The 24,070-nt window shown below is 41.9% G+C and overlaps 1 protein-coding gene across 1 annotated transcript in view; it reads left to right on the top strand.

Moving 5' to 3' along the window:
- EGLN3 (egl-9 family hypoxia inducible factor 3) overlaps positions 1-23,156 on the top strand; it is a 28,900-nt gene extending 5,744 nt beyond the window's left edge. The window contains exons 2-5 of the mRNA XM_005520305.3: positions 15,430-15,549; positions 17,421-17,557; positions 18,247-18,320; positions 19,403-23,156. Of these exons, the coding sequence (XP_005520362.1) occupies positions 15,430-15,549; positions 17,421-17,557; positions 18,247-18,320; positions 19,403-19,440 (369 nt within the window). The 3' untranslated portion in view covers positions 19,441-23,156. The remainder of the gene's footprint in view (positions 1-15,429; positions 15,550-17,420; positions 17,558-18,246; positions 18,321-19,402) is intronic.
- The last annotated feature ends 914 nt before the right edge of the window (positions 23,157-24,070 follow it).

Raw genomic sequence — 24,070 nt, 5'->3', positions numbered from 1 at the left:
GGGCATATTAACACTTGTTTTTGTTCTTCCTCAAATTATTCTCAATGACTTTTGAAACTTTCAAAAGAACTACTTCTCTGAAGGAGGCACTTGGAGAATCTTTCAGATAAATTCTTCTTTCAGCAGGGTCAGGGTATTGGAGAAATGGATCAATATTTTACAGACAATGATGCACATGTCTGTAAGTGGGTTCAGAAGCATGGGAAGCCTCTAGGGAATGGTGTTTGAGTTAATACTCAGGTGTTGAAGTTGCAAGCAGCTTGAATTCAGTAGCTGTTATGTATCATCACTCTTAAAAAGCCTGACTGTAGTGCACTGGCAAACTTATTTCAAGGTAGGTGGTGGCAAAAACAAACTGCCTTCAGTGTGTGTTACGCCAGAGCTTTTGGCAGCCAGGTGACTTCTCTTGGTTCTCCTTTCCTCCTCTTGTCAGAGAAGTCTGTATCCACCCAGCGACCTTTATCACACTGTCCCAGGAGCCTGTCCACGTGCTTTACAGCCACAGTCCCAGAGAAAGGCAGAAGGTGGTTCATCCTATAAGTGAAAGGAAATGTCAGTGCTTTCAGGCAATGTAAATATATTCATGGTCTGTTTATCCTGAGTTTGTGCATGTGGCATCAGGGCAATTTTTTTGTTGTTGTTGTCTGTAGTTTTGCAGTCCAGCAGTTCTTCATGAGTCTTGCTAGACTCTGGTGTTACACAGTGGTGGCAAAGCAGTCACATTTTCCACAATCTCTCATATTGGTTATGCATTTTCTGCAGTAACTTCTTATTCATTGCCATGCCTGCTTTGGTAGCTGTTCTTGCTGGTGCCATGTCAGCTCCTAATGCCAGGGACTTGCAGAGGTTGCCTTACTGGTGTGCTGGCCAATAGCTTGATCACTTGAAAGCCCTAAATAAGTACATGCCACTCAGTTTGCTTTTATATGAGGACTCATTGCTCACTGAGTGCCAGTGTAACTGTAATACAGGTGGCATTAAGGCCTCTGTGTATGGGGAGTGTTTGTCCTTTGTACTTATGGGGTGTGTGTGTGTGGCATCACAAGGTGCAGTATCCTTGGGAAAGCCACTGGGGAAATGACAAGATTCAGAGTTCAGCACCCTGTCCTGCTGAGCTTGCATTTTGGTAGGGAGGAGAGCTGGCCATGGAATCACAGAATCAATTAGTTTGGAAAAGATCTCTGAGATCATTGAGTCCATGCTGTGACTGAACACCACCATGTCAGCTAGACCATGGCACTGAGTGCCACCTCCAATCACCTCCAGGGACAGTGACTCCACCACCTCCCTGGGCAGCCCATTCCAATATCTAATCATGCTTTCTGCGAAGAATTTCTTCCTAATGATCCTTGCTATTAATAATTATATGCCTTTTCCCAAGGTAACTGTTAATGAATAATTCAGTCCATTGCATACACTTCATTGCTAATAGCAGGATATGTTAAAATGGACATTGATTCTCATAACACTGATGCAGTACAGGAGGTACACAGTAAAAATGGCTTGTTATTTTGCATTAAGAATTCCAGCTGTGTTAATTCCAATGTCTTTATCTGATTTCACAGTAAACTCTTCTTTCTTTGACTTCCAAATTTGTCTGGATGGTGGCTCAAAGTAATACGGGACTTATCCTGTATGTTACTTCCTGAGAAATTTGCTTGATTTATTACATGGAACTATCTTCTCTGTCCTCTTCCATTTTTAACAGATTTTTCTTTAGTTTTTGCTTTTTTTTTTCCTGAGGTGATGGTGCTCAACAGTATTGCAAGTCCTTCCCATATGTGTGTGGAACGTATGAGAGAGGGAGATGAAACCACAGTGATCTAAGCATGAATGTGTTTTTAATTACATGAATTTTTGGTGTTTCCTGGACAAAATTAATGATAAAGTTTGAAGAGATCAATACTTCTATCGAATGTTTCAAGATGATTCTTACTAAGACCAGGTACTTTCTTCTTTTTTGTTTCTTTGAGGTATTCACTTTTTTCTGCTCCATTTGCAATTGGATTGAGTTTCCCTTTGTGTAGCAGGCCAGGGGCAAGTGGTCCCTTGGCACCAGCAGGCCCCATAGCTGGTGCCCCCCATGAAGTTACTTGCAGTGGATGTCTTGAGAGAATGAGGAGGAGAATGAGGAAGGGAGTAAGTGTTACTGGTTTTACATCTAAGGAGAAGGAGGATGTGTGCTTACCAGCTTGAGGGAATTTAAAAAGCCCTGGATTGGATTTGTCATTACTGTAATCCTTCTGTCACAAAGCTGAAGACTGAGACAACATTGTTAGAAAGCTGCCAACAACACGTCTCCCTAAGCTTCTGTGAAAAGGCTTTATTGGTAAGGTTTATTAATAGAGGAGCTCTTGGGAAGAGGTGTTTTGGAAACTGCTTTTGGTACCTGTGCCTAGGGCTGATGGCTGCTGTGGTGGGCTTCAGGGTGAATAACTGATGCAGTGGTACAGAACTTGGTGGGGCTGGACAGAGATTTTGACTGATACATAACAATGTGGTTTAGACCTTTTATTGCTTTGAAAAGAGATTAGAGTTTGTCAGAAAAACAAGGTTTCTCTGTTTAGTCAGTGAGAGGAAGTAAGATCATGAAGGACACTCATGTCAAGTAATGTTTAAACTATTCACAGGCACATCATTCCATCAGCACACCACTCGTGATCAGTCTGTGAAGGATTTGGAGAGAGCTGTAAGCTCTGTTTCCCCTCCATCACTCACACGTAGGCATCTACTATCTCCCAGTGACAGAAAGGAGCTTTTTCCCCTACAGTCATTTTTCTCTTGACTTTGTGCTTCGATAAGATTAGTAGGTGAATAAACTTAGTGCCAACATGCAAAGCACTTAGTAGAAAGCTGTTGATTAAACAACCTACTTGTTGGTCTGATTTTTCACAAATAAAGTAGTGCAAGAGATTTTTGCTGACCATAGTGGTTCCATGGAGGCTTACTAAATGTTCATGTTTAGCTGCCCAGATAAAAATGAGCAGTGGAAATGACAGGAGTACAGCATAGCACTCTATCTGCATTGACTGGAAACAGCGTAGTTTGTCCAAAGCTTTACAGTTGGAAATGGCAGAGTAGCTATGTCTTTTGCCAAACGTCAGAAAATTACGTCCTACTTTGTAGCAAAAAAAGTAGTCTTTTTTGAGTCTTATATCTATGTAGTTCATGTGAATCCTTTGGTCAAAATAAATACTCTTTTTTTCTGTGCTTCTTTCTGGACCTGAAAATCTAAACAAGATATATGTCTGCATTTTTCCTGTCTGTAAGTCATAATATAATTAATCATTGCTTATGTGTTCTTGCACTGTAATTTTTTATACAAAGTGATAAGACAAATGTTTTTAAAATTTTGGCTCCAGTTCAGCAATTCATTTAACTACTTTTTCTTAAAGGCTCTTTCAGATCAATGGGACCTGAAACACATATTCTGGTGCTTGTCTTCGACTATGCTAAATATGTTTAGAAAACTTCAGGAAAAGTTACACATCCCTGGTCTTTGTATAATTTTTTTTTTTTTACATTTGAAATGCAGGTCATCTTTTATGTGGTCTCTTGGGAGGCAGCAAGTAGCCTCACTTGATGAAATAGATAGTAGTTATGATTTTTATCTGACCTTTGCAACTGACTGTCTTATGGAAAGCTTGTCTTAATACCATTAACAGTAGCACTTATTCCAGTAATGCATGCAGAGGAGCAGGCAGTGTGTGGTGGGATGGGGAAAGCCTGGGGTGTGAGAACAGTGGGCTTTGTGGTGGTGGAGGTTGGTATGGAGCTTCCTGACTGCCTTGAGACTCCTGGGAGTGAGGAAAGCATCTTGCACAGTCCCTCACTGGACCATGTGGGTAGAAAAAGTAGAGCAGAACCAGGAGAATTTGAGAGAGAAGATATTAAAGTGGTGGGAGGGGAGAAGCGTCAGTTAGTCCTCATGTTACCTGTGCCTGGGTTGTTAACAGTCCTAGGGTGTTGTGCTCGCTGCTGAAGACTGTATGTGTTAAATGCACCTTCCCCTTCTGTTTTCCAACAGGAAATCTGGTAGAAGTGGTTTGAAAAGTGCTTTGGAAAAAGATTCACCATAATTGCTGTAATATGTCCTGCTGTTAAGACATAAAAGCCATGTAATATAAGTAGATGTGCACAAACAGGAGAGTCCCCCAGAATGTATTGATAACTCTGTTCTTGACAATATTCATCAAAGTTTCCACCTAAGTAAATTAACTTGCCATCTGTCATCTTCTGTATGGAGCACGTGCATGGTGTCTGTGAAGCAGGCCAACAGGAAGGGTCAGTGCCTGGTTAACTGTTTTACAGACTTCCTCTTCATGAAGGAGCAGTGGGAGGATTTGTGAATGCTGGTCCTCACTGATAAATTTGGTGTAATTCAGCGTTTCATGGTGGTCAAACACTGCAGTGTCAAAGTTGTGTGTTTTACCAAGATATTTGAGTGCATAACTTGATGTTTAACCAGTGACTTAAAGGATCAGTGCAATCTCACATTTGCACTGATAATTTCTTGGCAAGAGTGAAAATGTAGTTGATGTAGCTTTTTTGTTTGTTTCTTTACACTTGGATATCTGCAACTGAAACAAATCCTTTTTTTTTTCTTTGCTGGCACTTGGTTAAAAGCATGTTTCACTACTTACCATCTGTAGAAGCTACTGCTGCTAGTTATAAGCTGTATTAGTATAATGTTTTGGCTGCAGTTAGAAAAGGCACTGGTTGTGCCTGTGGTGACCATGGCTATGGGCAGACACAGTACCTATTTGACCCCCATAGCAAAATGGGCATATGTAACCCTAAAGCTCTGCCCTCTGTGCTTCCCACCACAGAGATGCAGTTGTACCCCATATCTCAGCTGCAGGACCCCCACCAGGTGGTTTCTTACCCCTGCTCTTATCACAGCCTGTCATGTCTATGCAGTCACTATCATTTCCATCCCAGGGAAGAGACAGGGATGAGGGCAGCTTCCTCTGGCTGCCCAACCAGCTGGCATCCTGGGAGAGCAGCCTCTGTCCAACCTCCAGCTTGGCTCAGCCTTGCCTTCCCCTGTGGTGGCTCTGAGTACATACTGCTCTTGTCGCACTGGCTGCCAGATGAAAGATTATTGAGAGGAAGAGGAAAAAGGAGGGAAGTGAGCCAGAAAGAACATTTCAGACTTTCTGCATCCTCAGGAAACATCCTGATCTCACACCAGAGAGACTGCCTCCCTTGCTCAATAGTTGCAGTGTTTCCTGCAAAAAGTACTTTAGATGCCATAGAACATTACTGCTGTGAGACTCAGTCCTGTACTGGGCCTTGAGAATCTCCTAGGGGCTGCTGCTTCAGTGAGCTCTGGTGGTGGGAATGACTGGGTAAGGCTACATAGGAGAGTGGAGCAAAGCAGAGCAGCAGGTGTGAGCAGGCTGAAACAGCAGGCATGGCTGTGTCCCTGTGCAGGAGCGCTGCCCCAGCAGGAGAGTCGAAGCCAGTGTCAGTGGCCACAACACAGCTGGCCTTCAGGTTGGTCTCTTCGGTCAGGTGGTGGCAGCATAAATCCGTGGGAGACACTTGACCAGTGGAAAAAGGGAAGTGGGAATTCAGCAGGCCGTGTTCAAATCCGGAATCCAATGTTGTCCATGGCTAGGTTAAGGAGCAGACTTCCTTGCTCAGGAGTTGAGAGCTTTAGTGACTATGTTTAAGACCCGCAGATGTAAGACTGGCAGTCAGTTTGTGGTGTGTGCATGTCTGTGTATGCATGCTTGCTTTGCTCAGAGTTGCCAAGTGTCTGTCTACACATACCTTAGTGGTGCTGGTACCAGCTGTATACTTGGTGGAGAGGAAAGGCACTAAAGCACTAGGAAGATTTATTTGGTTTTCTTTACCAATACATTTTATTGCCTAGCCTTAGAACAGGTGTACAGTTTTATTGTTACAAATTTCCCTTGAATCTGAATATCTTGTTTCCCTTCCTGCACAGAAGGATGGTGTGTCACTGAATACACATCTATCCACTCTAACTGAGAGATTGCACTGTTGTAAAGTGCACGTGTAGACAGCAGTACAGCTTCACGTGCAGGCAGAGCCTTAGAGGTAAAGACTACACATTAGAACCATTGTAGAAATGGTTTCTGATGGTAATTTGTTATAGACAATTTTAATGGGTTTTATACTTAAAATATTAATTCAAAATCTTATGCAGGATACTGTTACCTAGACAAGGTCCTCTGTAAAGGTATGGGTGAGCAAAAGATGTGTGGGTAGCGAGTGAGATGGCTTCCTTCCAAAATTAGCATAGGAGATAACTGGTCTCATCAATTAGCATTAATTAGGTGTTGGTGCTGTGATAACAAGCACTTAAGAACGTTGATCTCTCTGTTTATGCAGTGCAGTGATGTCTTAGCAGCCTCAGAAGCCCAGACGGCTGACAGAGGCCCTTGAGGCATATTTGGGGTACCTGCCAAGTGTGATGGTGCTTCTCTGAACCCTGCATTCCTCTCTGGCAGTGAAGGGTGTTTTTCACTGAGCCAAAGAGGGCAAAGGAGAATGTTTCCGTAGAGTGGCACTGCCTCTGGTGTGGTGGGATCAAGTGGGGTCACAAGAGGTGTCCAGGGTGGTGGCCTCAAGGAAGGACTGTTCTTGGCAGCTGGGGCCTCCTGTGCCCTTGGCACACCTGCTTCAAGGTGGTGGCTGATCACCTCTGCCTGCCAGGATGTCCGGGGCTGCCCCCGGTGAGCTCTCGGGAAGTGTTTGAGGCGCTGCATACCGAATGTGAGCTGATAAAAGCCCTGTGGGCACTGCTGCTCACTTGCCCGGGGGGCCACAGGCTAAAAATAAATGGGTAATAATAAGAAAAGGATGTTGGCAACCCAGGCAGCTGCAACAGCAGCAAAAGTTCGCCTATGTTATGGCTGTCTTTCCTGACCTTTATTAGTGCAACCACAAGAGCATCAAAATATGCAGTTCTTTAAATGCTGCAAACAAAAAAAAAAAAAAAAAAAAAAAGTGGTGTAATCCACTGGGTGACTAGTAGCAGAACTGAAAAGGTCTGATGTGCTGATGAAGAATGAAAGGCTGGAATATTTCTTTCTACCCCACAGATGAGAAATGTTCCTTAGAGGATGTCTGTGCTGCTTACCAGGCTTTTATTCCCTGCTGAGAAACTGAACATACAGGGACAGTCCTTACAGATTTCCTTAATGAGTTTGCACTTATTTATGAATTTGCCTTTCTGCGGGGGTGGTGCTTGTCACGAAGTCCCCCAGGACTCATTACAGGGGATGCTTTTTCCATCTGCATCAATTGCTTGGGATGCTTCCTCATTAGTGCAGCTTGGCCGGGTTTGGTTCTTTGGGGAGAGGAGAGGACTGAAAGAGTTTTCTGAGTGATGAAAGAGAGCTTCAGCAAAAGGCAAAAATAATCCTTAGTGTAATTAGACGGTATTTTTTTGCTTTTGTTAAGTGTGGGAGATAAGGCTCTGTGCCTGCGCTTGCAGCACGGGAGGGAGGGACAGCCCGTTCGGAGCAGTGCCCTGAGCGCCTGTGTGCTCTCTGCGTGTGTGGCTTTCCCCGGCTCCCTCCGCAGCCTCTCCGCAGCGCTCTCGGAGCGAAGTTTGCATTTGATGGCAGATCGCCTCACGCTCCGCACGTAGCACTGTCGCTGAGCCATCAGCGCGCTGGCCCCGAGCCAGGGCTCCGGGCCGCGGGGCCGGCCGGCCTCTCTGAACTCAACAGCCTTTATTGATACATCGCTGCACTGCGCATGTTTACAGCTGCTAATTGGAGACTTAATCTGAATATCCTTGACTGAACTAATTCACTGGCAATAGCCTTTTAAGTTGCAGGTCCTGCCGTGATGGCATGCCTGCTCCTCGCGGCGCGCCGATCGCTCCTGCGGCGCTGCTGCCGCTGCGTGCGTGCAGGGCACAGCGACCCACTAACAACACCGACCGAAGAGTACTTTTCGCTCAGAGGAGGATGTAAAATAAAAACCTTGCCTGATTTTGCATTCGCAGAAGATGAGCGAAGCACGTGGAGTTCTGAAGAAAAGTGTTAATTGACATGCGCACAGACATATGTAGATTAATTAAGCGTACAAGAAAGGAGGCTAATTCTTTTAATTATTACAACAGGCAGAGATGCTCGCGTCCAGATGCAAGGGCAGTTGTGATCCTATGGCAGTTTCAGATTTGTTTCCTTAACTTTCAGTGTTCTGTTTTCTCCTTGCTCTGCCCAGAGGCTGAATACAGAGAATTTGGGTGGTGGTCTAAAAGCAGTGTTAGTTAACTTGGCTTTTTAAAAAATCGGAGCAGTGTAGACAGTGTACAATGGTAGATGAATGCCTGTGACTCTTTTGCCCTTGGAAACCTGGAGAAGTTCTTCCATTGTCGGATCCTTTCTGAGTTTCGGAATTGCTCCTCGACTTTAGGATCCTGTGGGATCCTGGGAGGGGATATCCAGCAATGGGAGCAGCTCAGCAGAGCACACTGCTGTCTCCAAAGGCTGGTCCACAAATGCTCCCTGCTCTCTTGACAGCTGCAGATGGCCACTGCCTATACGAGGCACCGCTTTTCCTGCCTTCCCATTTCACAGTGGCACTTCTCTGGCAGCCAGCTTGAACTTGAAGGGCATCCAGATTTATTTCTAAATGTGTTCTGTAAAGAAAAATAAAAAAAGTACTCACAGGCTGAAACAGTCCTTCATATCAATAGGCTACAAAAACCTAAATTTTGTTGCCAATCATTAGGAAAGCTTCCTAAACCCCATCACAGATTCATTTAACAGGGAGCTCATTTTTGAAGCAGCATCAGTCTGTGATCTGGCTTCTTTACAGACACATTCAATAAGATTTGAAAGCTTACCAGGGGTTCCTTGAGCTGCAGCTAGATAACATGCCAGTCATCAACAACTGTGTGGTATGGAGGTAATCCATGAACAGAGCTTTCATGGGTAGCTCTTTGTTTCTAAGTTCTTTTGTTCCTTAGTTCTTAGGAGAAATTTGACAAGCAGGGATAGTTTTCCATCTTACAATAATCAGAATATTATCAGGTAATAGATTTTTGGTTGGTTAGCAAAAATAAACCAGCATCTTAGCATCCTTTTCCTGCAGATGAGAGAATAGTCTTTCCCACAATTTCCACCCTCAGGCTGTTCCTCAAAAATTTCTTTAAAAAGTGCTTTTATGTACCTGCAAACAACAAATAAGCTATGGTGCATGCAAAAGACGAAATAAAAAAAAAAAAAAAAAGGAGAGATGAGTTTTCAGCTCCTGGAAGATCTGAATCTGATGATCAAGCTTGCTTGTGAGGAGAAGCAGGTACTAGACCACCTAGTAAAAATGCTATCCATGGAAACAGGGTTTTTTTTTTATACAGTTACAGCTAACAGTTTGATTGAAGACTGATAACCAAGTTACGGTGAGGAAACGAGGGACCAGTTTCTCATGCAATACTGCCACTGAAGCCCATTTCACGTGTTGCTTGACTGAAGTGAGCAGATTTTTACTCCCTCTTGGAACAGGTGATTCCCTTTCCAACAGGCATTAAGCTAATGTCTCTGATTTGTTGGTGTTTCAACGTACTTTTTTCCTCTCTGTTCTTTCTGTTTTCTATAGAGTATTAAGTTAGATCAATGTTCCCAGTTCATGCTTCAGTATAGCAGTTGAATATTTTAACTTTCATAAATTCAAACAAACTAATATTTAATAATGTTCATGAATACTTTATACTTAATCATTATAAGGTATGTGTCAGAAAACACTTGGGTGCAATTGGGTGCAATAAGAAATTACTTAAGAAACACCCCATAGCGTTTGTGTGTCAGTCAAGCCTCAACTGAGAATCTCTTGCCTTTGATCATGAAATGTAAGACTACTCATGTTCTTTTAATGTAGAGCATGCTGGGTGCCTTTCCCCTTCTGGATGTAAAGACTGTGCACATCTATGAACTAGAATCAGGTTGAGCACAATATGCATTCAAATTAAGACAAGTGAACCCTGGTAGTCCTCATTTCTTAGAGGACTGGTCAAAAGCGATTTTTTGTTTGCTCTCCTGTTCAGAACTGAGAATCACATATTGGGCTGAAATCTGAGAAGTGTGCAGCCAAATAAAAATATATGTGAAAGCTGCAGTGGCTTACAGCACTGTTAATTCTTATTAATACCTTGGTTTTCTAGACAACCATCATAATGATATTGAAGATCAGCATTGATTTGTGCCTGTATAGAACCATTCAACTAACTTTACATATAACTTCTGAATTTAACTGTTTGATGTCCAAGCTATACACAGAAATTATCTACAGAAAGGATAAAAAGTAGCTGCTGTTCAGCAATATCAATAAAAATCTGATATGGAAAATGGAAAAGCATATTGTAGAGTCTTTAGCTTAAACTGCAAGGGTGGTTGGTATTGTCAGGATTGAGTTGCACAGGTCAGGATTTTCTCTGCTGGTTGCAAAGATCATATTAATTTTGAGAGAAAAATACAGGATTAGTAAGGGGTTACAATACCATCTATACAGCCTGCACTGGGGGTACACTGAGGCACTGGTTTAGTGCTAGTGGGCACAGAGAGCTGCTACTTCTGACCTGGTGTCACCACTGCTTCCTGTTAAGCACTGTTCATTTCCACTTACAAACATCTCTCTGAGATATTTTCTGAAATGTTCTAAGTAGCAGGCTGCTCTAGCATTGTTTATTTTGTAAATCATGTCTCACAGCATGATCCTGGCCATCAGCTAAGATAATTTGTTTTTCTGCTTGCTAGAAGCACTGGGAGGCAGGGAAAAATCCTCTCAATGGACAGTTGTTTTTTATCTGCCTTCAGACTTTGCTAGTGTCTTGCAGTTTGACTTGCAGATTTCTCTGCCTGACTTGAGTGTAATACTTAGACTCAATGATAGATAACTTTTTTTCTTGCAAACTTCTGTGCAATGTGGAATTCACTGATGATTCCAGCATCCTTTCTAAAGCTGATAATTGCTACTTGTTTAACTTGTGGTTGATTTGCACCCTCTTGGGAATGCTAACATCCCTGAAAATAACAGGGCAGAAGATTTAGTCTTGATGATTTACTTTTCATTTTCCAAGTTTTGTAGGGTTTAATTTATGACTGTTGACTACCAGAGCACTGGCCTTCATATGGTGGTGTGTATGTGTGACTCCAAAGGCATGCATGTGGATATCAGTTTTTAACTATTTAGCTGTTGTGTAAGACAAACTCTTCTTTTTTTAACTTAGAAAAGGGGAGCGTTGCAGAAATTTTCTGAGTGCTTACACTGGGAAGTTAAGCCAATCAACAGCCATTGTAATAGATTGTATTGAAAAAGTTAGGTACATTCCTGCTCATTACTGCCTGCTATAGTTAGTTTGATTAGTTTAGGTTTGGAGTTGGTTAATGAAGAGAGGAGTTGCTTCCAAAAAATGGAATGTGCTCTTCTGTACACAATAGCCAAAAGTGTAGGAAACATTTTTTACTAACACTCCACGTGTACACCTGGTAAATGGTTTGATTATTGTTATTGAGCCTCTGGCTTTTGTAGCTAGACCATGCACTAAACTGGCAAATACCAGTGTTCACAAATTACCTAAATTAAGTCTGGGTCACGCATCTCATCTCCTGTTTCTTGTTTGCTTTAAATGAATCCAAAAGTACTGCTAACAGCTGGAATCCCTGCTGAGGCCAGCTTGATCTGCTCTGGAGCTGCTCCAGCCATTGCTCTGATAAAACTTGATATCGTTTCTACAGTCTCTAGGAGGACCAGAATGATTTCCCTTCATTGTTCAAGGTTTCATTCAAATATTCACTGTGCCAGGAAAAAGGATATTTCACTTCTGCTTTTCTTCTTTCGCTACTGCTACTAGAAAACCTTTTTCTCTTTGCTTATTTGAAGGTTAAGCTATAGTGTGGCTCCTGCTTTAGGATTCTGTGGGAATTGTTCCACTTAATCTCCAGGGACAGAGTGTTGCAGTTGCAAAAGGTGCACACTGTAAATAAATAAATTATGCATCAATGTTGGAGACAAAGCACATGTTCTGCTAAGAGAACATATTATGTGGGGGAGGCCAGGGAAAACTCTGGCCTTTTGCCTAGATTTCTGTAGTAAATAAAGCACCTAAATTCCTTTTAGGATCTGCCTTTCAGTCTGCTGTTCAGTAGCTTTTTGTCTGTGGCATTAAAAATAGTAGTAATATTGGATTGATTTTTAGGCAGTTCAGTAATCTTGGAGTGATGTCTACTCTTCAAAGAGAGACTTAAGGCTGCCACAATTTTGTATTGTACATTGACTTAAAAACAAGGTATTATCAGTCCCCAGAGTTGTATTCCCATCACACATCATCCCTCTGGTGTGATGAGCAGGGCTCTGCTGAGCTGGGGCTCGCTGGTGGTGCAGGTGCCCGTGCCCTTGGCCTTCTCCCTGCCTGACTGTCAGAGTTGCTGCTCCTCTCCTTTGTACTCTTAGTTCTCAGGATGTGTTGGGTTTGCAGGGCAAGGTTCTGGTAGCTGAGAGGCTACCAGGGTTGTTTTTGTGAGAAGCTGCCAGAAGCTTCCCCCATGTCCAGCAGAGCCAATGCCAGCTGGGTACAAGACGGACCCACCACTGCCCAAGTAGAGAACTTGGGAGTGAAGCTGAGTCTGGGCAGAAGGGAGGGTTAGGGTGAAGGTGTCTGAAGGTTTGGTTTTATTTCTTGCTATCCTACTCTGATTTGATTTGCAGTAAATTAAGTTAGTTTCCCCAGGTCTAGTCTGTTGTGCCTGTGACAGTAACTGGCGAGTGATCTCTCCTTATCCTTATCAATCCATGAGCCTTTTGTTACGTTTTCTTTCCCTGCTCAGTTGAGAAGGGGAGTGATGGAGCAGCTTCAGGGGCATATGAGGGTCATGTTTCCCAGTGTATGAAGATCCCATTTTGCAAAAGGTTACTATTTTAATTGTTAGACCTAATGCAGCTCACTGTGCATGGGGTAGGTGGAGGTCTGTATGAGGTGCTGTGCTAGTGACTGGGATGGACGAATGCACAAGGTGGGTTGTCCTCCCCTGTGAGGGTACAGCTCCCTCAGACCATTTTTACATTGCAGATACAGCTGATTTGTGGTTTCCATCAGACTTAAGCCCTTAACAAACTTGTTTCAAGAACTATGCTGTAGGCTGGCCCTTACTGCTATTATCAGGCTGATAGTGAAATGTCGTGCAACTCTGGAGCCATTTGTAGCGGCAGAGTGACCACAGAGCAGACAGGATCTACAGCAAAGCAACTACCTTAACTGCCAGGTGTGATGGAAGAGGGCTTATTACTTGGAATTAAAAGTACTTGCTTTTGTTTGGTATGATGTCCTGACCCTGCAGGCCGCTAGTCTCTAGGCATCTGTGGCCTGAGGTGTGGAGAGCGGGTCCTGGTGACTTACTGCTGCCTGCAGGTACTGTTCTGCTGCTTGTTGTGGGGAGGAAGGTTAATCCACACCTGGCTGACTCCTGTGGATAGATTTTGATCTTGGTAGCAGAGAGTTCAAGGGACCCACTGCTCTGGCTGGCAGTACCTTCTGTGCTGGTGTTGGCACAGTAAAATTTCCTTGTGATTAAACCAGCATGTGCTATGCTGTAGTGGTCATGTCCCATGAGAGCAGCATATTCCAAGCACTTTTGCATGTGCTTGGAAGAAGAAAACAAGAGTTCTAGGGTTCCTAGATAAAAATTTCAATTGCTTTTAGTAAAGCCAAAGCTGTCAATCTCCAGCTATCAATTACATTATCAGCTGTGCATATGAGATCATTGGAGCAGGTCATGCAAATGGTGTACAATCATATCCTCATTCTGTGGGACAGCATGTAAAATACTGTCATATCTGAGGTTAGGGTTTTATGGTCTGAATGGAAAAGTAGATGGGTAAAAATCTGATTGGATGGTTGGACTTGGAGGATCATGGTCAATCAGATGTATTATGCCTGGAGGCTGCTACCAAATGGGGCACCACAGGGATCCGTTATGGGACCTGTTGCGTTAAGCACCTTTATTTATCAGTAACGTGAAACAGGTGGCAGAGTGTACTCTTCAACTGTGCAGAAGACACCAGACTGAGGGGGACCATTTGATGCCCTTGAGGGCAAGGCTGCCACTGAAAGGAAACCAGATAGACTGGGGAAACAGGCCAACAGGAACCTTATGAAATTAAACATGGGCAAATCTGACTCCTGCCCCTGGGAAGGAAGGGCCCATTGCAGAAGAACAAGTTAGGGACTGCTAGCAGCTCTGCTCCTCAGGGGAACCTGGGAGCCCTCAGGTCATCCTGGTGGACAGTGAGCTGAATTTGAGCCTATAGTGTGCTTCCTTCACAACTTCTTTATGGGAGCACAGCACATAGATTGAGGAGTGATAATTGCTCTCTCCTCTTCTCTGTGGAAACCACACTTGAACACTATCTGCAGTTTTTCAACTGAATTTAGTCCATCACTTCCCATCACTCTTGCTGCTAATACTGGCAAGCAATCTGGAGATGTCAGGGGAGTGAGAACAAGACTTCTATTGCAACAGCTTTAGGGGTGATTGGTATCACTGCCAAGTAGCCCCAATAGTGAAGAGTGACTGAGACAAAGATCTAGTACCCTACCAGCAGTCTCACCTGCTCTTCCCTGCATCCTGCTTAGATTGCTAATCAAGTCAACTAAGTTTAATATGTTTTTGCTGTAAAAAACCTTTTAAGACCTTTTAAGATTGTCATGTGGTTTGGAGTAATGCATGTTAGGCTTATCTCATCATTCAGGGTGAAATTTAAACCATGAATTAAGCGATTGTATCAACAAGTCTGAAGATGATCAAAGAGAGGAGTATGCTCTGAAAGCTGTTTGGTTAGTTCTGTGGTTCGGTCTGTGAAAGCAAACATACACTGCCCTGTGCAAACACAGCGCAAAGGAGTTGCAGCTTTTTGCAGACTTTGCTCTATGGACTTTTAACAACACCTCCTGGGGACCCTCACTTTGAGTTGGACATAGAGGTGTATATGACAATGACTGGATGATATGAATAGAGGAGGATGGTGGTAGTAAAGCGTGACATCCTGGGATTGCTTTCTACTTTCATTATGACTGGAAAATCAGTTTTGCGATGACTGCTTATCTGTAGGAACCCAATCAAATTTCAGCTGAAACTGCCTCAAAGTCACGTAGGTTGTAACAAGCTTGTACAATGCATACTAGTGCCCTAGTTTAATTTTTTTCCCCCCCATTTATTTTAGTGAATTATGAAGGGTATTTATTTTCCAGTTCTGAATTTCACACTGGCTGAGCTGTCCTGTGAAAGACATTTGTGCAGAGATACCTTCAGGTGATGTCTGCTCTAGGTTTTGGATTGATCATTTGAAAAGTACTGAGTGAAACTGGTGGTGGGAGGGTGCTTAGCAAATTAAAACTGAAGGTAGGCATCTTGTAGAATTAATTATTTTACAACTTATATCTTTCAGGCTATGGTTGCTTGCTATCCTGGAAATGGAACTGGGTATGTTCGTCATGTGGACAATCCAAATGGTGATGGGCGCTGCATCACCTGTATTTATTACCTGAATAAGAACTGGGACTCCAAGGTGAGTAAGCCAAGGGGTTGAGGCAGAACAGGAAGGAAAAACTACTTCGGAAGCAGAGCTTCGATGCTGTCCGTTGTTTCTATGAACTCTGATGAACTTCTGAACTGCTGGTCCATTCTTCATCTCTTTTTTTTTTTTTTTTTTTTTTTTTCCCTCTGGGTGTTTTTTGCAATGCTTTGGAAGTAAGAATCTGAACTGTTTCCTTATCGTCCTCTCTCCCATTCTACACACATACTGTTTTGTTGCTGTAGAATAAAGCTATAAGCACTGGGCTGTATGCTCTTAACACTTTTGTAGGGGAAACAGCAGAAAAAGAAAATAAATTCACTACAGAATAAGTGGATTCTGGAAGAAGAGTAAAATGACAGCCCAAATCTGTGACTTTATCATTCTTGATACTTCAGGCTAACCTGCAGAAGATATTCAGGCAGTTCACTTTTCTTATTTGTGAGGCAGCGGGACTTAGGAAGAGGAACAAACACATGATTTGATTCCACCAGTGGGTCTCTTGATGGAACTCTTGTTTCTGCCTATATTACTATAAGGCAGTTAAGTCAGCCTTGAATGTGCCACACCTTTAAATTAGAAACAAAAGAAGGGTTTGTAAAATTGCAGGATGTCTCTTTGCAAGTCTGGTGTTGTAATGCAGCACAAACTGTTCATGGGGTTTATTGACTGAAAATTGTCCCATGTTTTCAGTTCTCTAACCTCTTTTTAGGCCAATATGCTCTTTAAGCACATGTAAATACTATGAATCCCTGTAAGTGAGTTCAGATACAGAGGCAATGCCATTGAAAAATGCAGTGTTGCAGAAAAGCACATCCTGTTACAGAGAGTATGACAGTAAAACATCTCAAAGTAATAAAATGGAGGAAATGTGGGAGGAAATTCAAATATCCAGTTTATTTTGTGTGTTGCACCCTTATCCAAATAGTGAGGAGGCGCCCAAGTGAGCACTAAGAAAAGCTAACTGAAATGCAGGGCACTGATGGAGTTTATTATGTAGAAGTGACAGTGATTTTATGTAAATGTATAAAATATAAGAGTATAATTATATTGGGCTTTGAAAGCCACCATGTGGTTTTAAACCTGACTTAATAGTTTCTCACTGAGGTCTGCATGTGGCATGGAGGTACCACGTCAGGTTAGTGCTGCACTGACAGCATCTTCCCTGCACTCTGTGATGCAGCATTGAAGTCTCCAAAGAGCCCTCTAACAGCAGCAGCAGGAGGCAGGGTTCACCCTCATCTTTTGAAGTTTCTGGAGTGTGTGCAGATCACCAGACCTTTTTCCTGAAAATCATGGCACATGGAAAGACAGAAATTATATGGTAGAGAAACCATAGGGAAACCATTTCCAGTAGGGAAATGATGGCTGGGATCTATAATACATTCGAGAAATTTTACAGATCTTAACAATAGAACAGACTTCACTCTTCTCAAGGTGTAAAAGTTAATTCCTAAATGATCAGGCATGGGTTCTGAAATACCATTAGCAGTATCTAACAATTGTTGGGGAGAGACCCTGATCTCAGACTGGTTAGGTAGAGCAGCTCTGTGTTATTCACTGGTTATAGAAATGTGACTGGAAACTCAGAAGTTTCTCAGTGTTTGCTGCAGAGTTGGTGTTACCTTGGTTCGTTTGCTTCAGACAGAAGCTTTCACTGAAATGTTACAAACAAAACTGTTTGGTAAAATCAAAGTGGCCAAGAGACACAGTAAGGTTTTCCAGTATTGTCACGTAGTTGTCATGTTTATCATTAGATGTTTATTCCCCATTTGTTGAGTGTGGAGGAGGAAGAAATAAGTAATTTTTCATGTGAGTGTGTGGCTGTTTATATGTGCAAAAAACAATCTTTCCTTTTCTTTCAGCTGCATGGTGGAATTCTTCGAATATTCCCAGAAGGAAAGTCCTATGTAGCAGATGTTGAGCCGATTTTTGACCGATTACTTTTTTTTTGGTCAGATCGAAGGAACCCACATGAAGTCCAGCCTTCTTATGCAACCAGGTAAATAGCATATTTAATATTGGTTTTGGCTAGGAAAAAGCCCAAAGAATCTCTTCTACAATTATTTTTATCCAAAATTATAGCCATCATCTTTAAATACATGTGTGTAAAAAATAGTGAGATATGTTGAGTGAATTTCCTGGTTTTGAGTAATTGGGAATTCTCTCATTAAGTAAGGAGGAGCAAGCTCAAATGATACATATCCTCGTGTGTTGGAAAAAAAGCCCTTAACCATTGACAGGAGAAATCTTCCAACCTGGGCACAGCTATTTAGCTGGGAGGTGCTGGGTTATTCTTTTGCCCTTGTAGCACTGTTGGGATTGTTGGGGCTGCCATCTGTCAGTAGGCTGTGAGAAGCTGGTGTGATGCAGGGCAGTCCCCAAGCTGCCTACAGGCATCTCTGAACAGAAAAACATGCAAAGGTCTGGAAGCTGCTTTTGCCCTCTGTTACCAGGGGCTGTGCTCTCTTTTGTGCCTCCAGCAGAAATTCTCACCTATATTTCTATCTGACTTGTTAAAATACACACTAAAATGCTGTCTGTGTTTGCATATAAAGATGTGTCATTTTCATTCTACTTCTCTAGTCTAGTAATCCAGTTTTGTTTTTGCTTTTTCCATGAGCATAAAACTCCAGTGCTCTGTTTTAATATCAAAAGTGGAAAGAAATGCAAGGTTTCTTTCTTTTATAGGTATGCCATGACTGTGTGGTATTTTGATGCTGAAGAAAGAGCAGAAGCCAAAAAGAAGTTCAGGAACTTAACCGGTATGATTTTTTTTATCAGAGAGATTTTTTATACCAGAGAGAATTTAATGCATTTTAATATTACCAAAGTCAGAGACAGGTTCTGTAGCTACAAGCATATGTAATGTATTTTTAAAAAGCTTTTTCACCTGTAATTTCTAGTCAGTTATCTGGAGAAGTTGTGACAGAAGATTCAGGCCTGGCCCTATAATGCCTGATGAACAAAATGGGGAGAATGGGAGAGACAGTTTCTGATTTGAGTCCCAAATGACTGAGATTTTTTTTCCGTACCCCATGTGGCTACTCCAGTCACAGGGAGTCAGCTCTTTTGTTACTTGGGAGGTATATTTTTGCTCCTCCAAACCCTGTTTAGTACCCTGTTTAGACTTTCACAGGAAGTTTAATAATTGTGTTCTCTAAATTTTCTGAATAGGGTCTGTCTTCTGTGTTAGTAAAGGGCAGAAGCCCACAAAGAGGTGACACAGCTTTCTAATGGCAGCCACACTGCCTACTGCTGTAGTAATGGCATATGAGTCATGGACTGAGTTATCCAGATGTGTTCCAACACCCTACCTGGGACCATGAGCTAAGATTTGCTGTTCAGACCAGTTTAAGATCTGGTATTCAGGGGCTACCTCCTCAAAATACAGTGTGGAGAGCATTTGTCTTTTTAAGAATGTGTGCAGCTGGGCAAAGTTGTAGTCAAATGACTTTCAGAACAGACTGTTGTCATCTCTGTAGCTTATATGCAAAGCAAATGCTGGTTTCACCCTTAAAGAGGATCATGAAAAAGGGGCCAAGAGGAGGTGGGGGAAAGTATCACTGATCTAGGGTCTCGGAGTTTGTTGGGCTGCTTAAGTACTGCATGAATCGTCTTCAATTTGAACATGACAAATGTACAAGATCTCTGTGTGACTGTCCTTGTTAACATGCTGTGGTATCATGTAGCAGTTCAGTCCACATAGTGGATTCATGCCATGATTCTGAAATGGAGAGTGTTGTCCACTGACAATAAACCAACTTTTTTCTGTTTCTAGTTTTCAGTTGAATATAGTCAGAACCCCCTGATTTAACTCCCTGCTTTTTTTTTCTTTTTGATGTAGATGCAAGGAAGAGAGAAGCACCTCTTAATGAAGACTAATCAACTGTTCATGAACTCTTTGTGAGAAATAAGATCCCAAAGATGACTTCCATTTCCAGCAAATAAGGGCAAAACATTTTTATGCACAAGAATGCACCGGTTGTGTCTAGCATGTGCATCTTACGCTGATGGTACTCAAGGCAGCCTCCTGTCATGCTGCATCTGGTAGAAGAAAGACTTGTTTGCTCTTTGCCTTTTGCTGGAAAAAATAACCAGGGTTTAAAAAAAAAAAGGGTATGGGATACTCAAGCCTAGTGGTAGTGGCTCAGCCAATTGGCTTTTGATCACTCTTGTAACTAAGATAATGGTCATTGGAACTAGTGATAAAAAACTGAGTCTTATTTGCACTTTATGGGGAAAAAAAGTTCTAGTTCAATGGGAAGAAGCCTTGCAAGTTTAAAATCAGTTGGCAGACTGCTAATGGGCACAGAGAGATATTGGATATGGGAAATAAAATCAGATATCTGTAGAGTGTCATTTTATGGTCTGTCCCAAATGGACCTGTTGAGGTATTGTTCATCATTTTGCTGCACAGAACATTGGTTCAGCTCTTCAGTAACATGACTTCCCAGATGTTTGTCTACACAGTCATCACATTTTCTGGATTTTGTCTGCTCTTCAAGAGGCACGTTCTAGCTGTGCAGCTGTACTGTCCTTTGTGTCCCAGTACTGAGGGGAAAATAATTATGTATCTGTTCTCAATTTCATAAATCCCTTTTTTTTTCTGTTTTGAGCAGGATAAGTTGTATCTTTTCTATTTTCACAGTTTGGTAAAGCAGCTGTTTTCTCACAAAAGTCTGGTAAACTTGGAATGCTTATGGCACACAATGCATTGGCCCTTAAGGCCAGTGATTTGTAGAGAAGTGTTTGCTTTGCGACTTCTCCATCTGCCATGTTCTGTGTGAAATAGATATGAATCTGAAAGGAAAAGATATGTCTGGCAGTCTGACAAATATATGATAAATAATGGGTAACTTAGACTTGATTTTTATGCTGCATATTCTTAGTGAACACACTTGTTTAATTTTGCATGCATATGTAATTTGAATGAAACTGCAATTCTGTTTCAATTGATCTGTGATGCCAGGTAACTACTACTGCTGTGCCTAAGCTCTGAGATCAGAGTTTTTCAATGGCAAAGCACACATTTTATTTCTCCATTATTTTTTTTAAACTTATTAGACTCAATGAGTAACTGGTGACCTGTTTCCAATCTGTCTAAACTTCTACAACCAGCACTTACTATGCAGTTCAGAATAGCTCTTAATGAAGCTGGGAACTGGCAGTGGATGTATTTATCACTCACACTAATTGTTCTCAACCTAATACACTCACTTGCATTCATTTTTATCTGTCTGTGTGTATGTCAGACCCTATTAAATGTTCCAAATAGATGCCCCCTTCAGTGTCCCATATTTTCCTGTTCCACCTGCCCGTGGTGGTGAAGGTGGTCTGTCTGAACCGCCGGCCCCTGCAGTGCTTCCCCATGCTCTGCTGGGTTGTTGTGCTGTGATGGGGCTGCACTTGAGCCAGGGAATGGAAAAGTAGTGTGCTATGGCAACTGTTAAACGTCAGTGATAGAAAGGTAACAGTTGCATAGGACAGAAAAGAAATAATTTTCATGACATAAAAAATGATAATCAAAAATTGAGTGTTTTTTTTAAGCAGTTTTATATCTTAAAGAGAAAGAAAAGCTGAGCATCCTTCAGCCTGCCCATGAATGCTGGATGTAAATACAGCAGTGCTAAGAAACCCCTTATTCTCTCTGTTTTCTCACAGAGATCCAGCTCTGGTCTTACAGGCCTAACCACTGTGCACCTTAAGAGAGGAATATGAGGGAACATGTGTGACAAATATGCTTACAACTCAAGACTAGAAAAAGATGAAGAACATGATAAATGTCCTTTAATGCTAGGAAAAAACATTCTTCTACTACAGTTGCTTCCAAGTAGCACACCAGAGACTCGACAGAAACGTGGTGATAACTTGAAATTCTCATTCTGAAATATTCATGTGGGAGGCAAAAGAGCTTGGGCTCTTGAGAGTGAGAGGGTAACCCTTTGAAATGTGAGAGGTGTTGGAAAAGACAGCATTACTATTTAGAGAAGGTGATGGAGTACAGCCTGTTGTATTACTAGGCAAAGTTGATAGTGGCACATAAATTTGAAACTCCGACATGATTTTAAAAGGAGTAAAGCCAGATAAAACAGAGCAAATACTGCTTTGCCTCTAGAAACTGTAACCTTAAAAATAAACTAGAAAGCATTGTTAGTACACATCTTACTGGAGCCTGGAACAGTAGAAAAACAATGTGGTGGAAGGGGAAAAGCTTTGTGTAAGGGCTGAAAAAGGAAGGTACTTCAGTTATCACTGTTGCTACCACCAGGTTTCTGCAGCGGTCAGCAACAGGTGTGGTGCATGGAGCAGAATAATTGCATTTATTGTAAAAAAAGTACATACTTTCATTTTTAGCCAATATCTTCCTCATCTATATTACATGTATAGAAGACAGAGCAATTATTCTGTGGCAGAGAATGTTGTCTTTATTAACACTCGTAATCAAGTACAAAAAAAGTTGAGGGCTTGAGAGCTTGGAACTAACTCCTCAGTCCTCTGTTTCAGATTTCTACTTTGTTTCCAGTGTGATGATCTCCTTCAAGAAGCTGTAGTTTAACTGGGGATGGGGTGTAGGGGGGTGTTGGTCATGTAGGAATATACAAGTGTGATGTTTCCTACATAGATTTCTCTTGCCTGTCTCTAGAATTGTTGCAAACTGCTCTGTAAGAGTGAAGTTATCAGTCTGTGAGGGAAGCAGGCTGCTACAGTGGGGAGGGTATTTCAAAGAGGCTTTTTCCTTGTGTTCTCTCTTCATAATAAGCTGTTTAAATCAAATGGCTAAGCAGCACTTGTCAGCCAGTTGTGAAAAGGAATGTTTTATCTAAGGCATTTAACTTTAAATCCTTCAAAAATTTGTTTGTTTTTTTTTTTAAATCTTTAGGTAATGTGCCTTCATTGTTCATATCTGTGAAATGTTTCATGCTGCATGTGCATGTCGTGTCATGCAAGTTTTTGGTGGCTCTTTAAAAAACATGGTTGCCTTTTCAATTGCATGGGAAAATGTGCAGAGCCACAAAGCTGCAGTTTTCAACTGGAGGTTTTTGCTGTACAGGGAGGAAAAATGGCCAGGAATCAGTGCTGAAAATTAAGAGACTGTTTTTATTCTTAAACCTGTGACCACTGGCCTTTTGAGCAAAGTAGCCTCTAATAAATCTGTTTCTCTAGATTACTTCTGGTTCTATGAAGAATGACTTTTACAAAATAGTGTCTAAAAAGCTCCGCTCTTTTTTTCCCTTCTATTTTTAAACAGTTTTAGTCCTTTGTGTTTTTTAAAATGCTGGAAAATATTATATGTATTTCTTGTTGTTGCAAAATAGCTGGCTCTAACACCACTTGCATCTAGAAGAAAATGTGTCTATTTGCAGGCAAATGACTAGTTCTACTTTGACTGTGATGTACTCCCAGCAGATATCTGAGAGTGAGTTATGATTACATCTTCTCTTGTCAGGTTGTATGCTGGTCAACAATGCTGGCACTTTGCATTGGATTAATGTAGAAACCCTTAGTAGTATTTTACCACACATCACATTTTGTGTTCCTGTTACTATTAAAAAAAAACGTTGCAGGAGTCAATAAACACTGGGTCATGTTAAACACTGTCCTGTGCAAATCTCTTCAGTTTTGTGCCTTACTGTGGCCAGGGGTGCAAGGGGTGGGTGCAGTGCCACGCAGCTGCATGTAGGGTGACACTGGAATCTGTATCCACAACTGTCTTCTGCTGTTGGAGAGACTTTTTTTTGTTGCCCTCGGCTTGGCACATTTCCTTGGTCACTTCCTGCTATTTTGAAGTTATTTACCTTGCTAGTGACCCTCTTCTTGAAATGCCTATTTGTTTTCATGCTCCTGTTGAACCAGATAACATTCTCACGATTCAATTGTTGTCTGATAAGTTTTATTTTTAACAGTGTTCACATCCTCCCCCTGCTACTTTTCCAGTCTGAATCCCACAGTTTTCTCCTGTGGCTTGTGGGAGACTTCTCCTCACTCCCACTAACAGTGCAGTTGAATGAAAGCCAGGGCATTTTCACTCATTTGGTAGAGCTGTGAACTTTCTGATTCCTTTGCAATCTTATGAATGGTGAGAATTTCCCTTTTCCAATTTAAAACATGGTTTCTGTCATGGAGGGCTTGGATTTGACTGTGGGGTTTTTTTGCTAGAGAGATAAGAGATGTCTAAATAATTTGCCATTTATTTAAGCATTTATTTTAGACTGAGGAGTTTTTAGAGCATAGGGAGAAGACCTATGGAAAGCAGAGGGGTTTCTCTTCTGACCTTGCTCCTCAAAGAGTAAAGGTTTTTAGGGACAGCTTGAGAAGAAGCTGGCCATTGGCCATCCAGCTGCCAAGGACTTTGAACTCTGACTAAACTTTCTCTAAGCAAATATGTTTGCCGTAATTGTTATCTTACAGCTATTTAGGGGTTTTCTTCCTCCCCCACCTACCCAAAGGGATATGGCTAAATATATTTGCACTGACAATTCTCATGACTCTTGAGAATGCATCTGATATCAGA

Source organism: Pseudopodoces humilis, chromosome 7 (assembly GCF_049639895.1).
Source record: "Pseudopodoces humilis isolate 2021_Gansu_Grassland_sample_001 chromosome 7, ASM4963989v1, whole genome shotgun sequence".
Taxonomy (NCBI): Eukaryota; Metazoa; Chordata; class Aves; order Passeriformes; family Paridae; genus Pseudopodoces; species Pseudopodoces humilis.
This window is presented reverse-complemented; position numbering and strand designations above follow the sequence as displayed.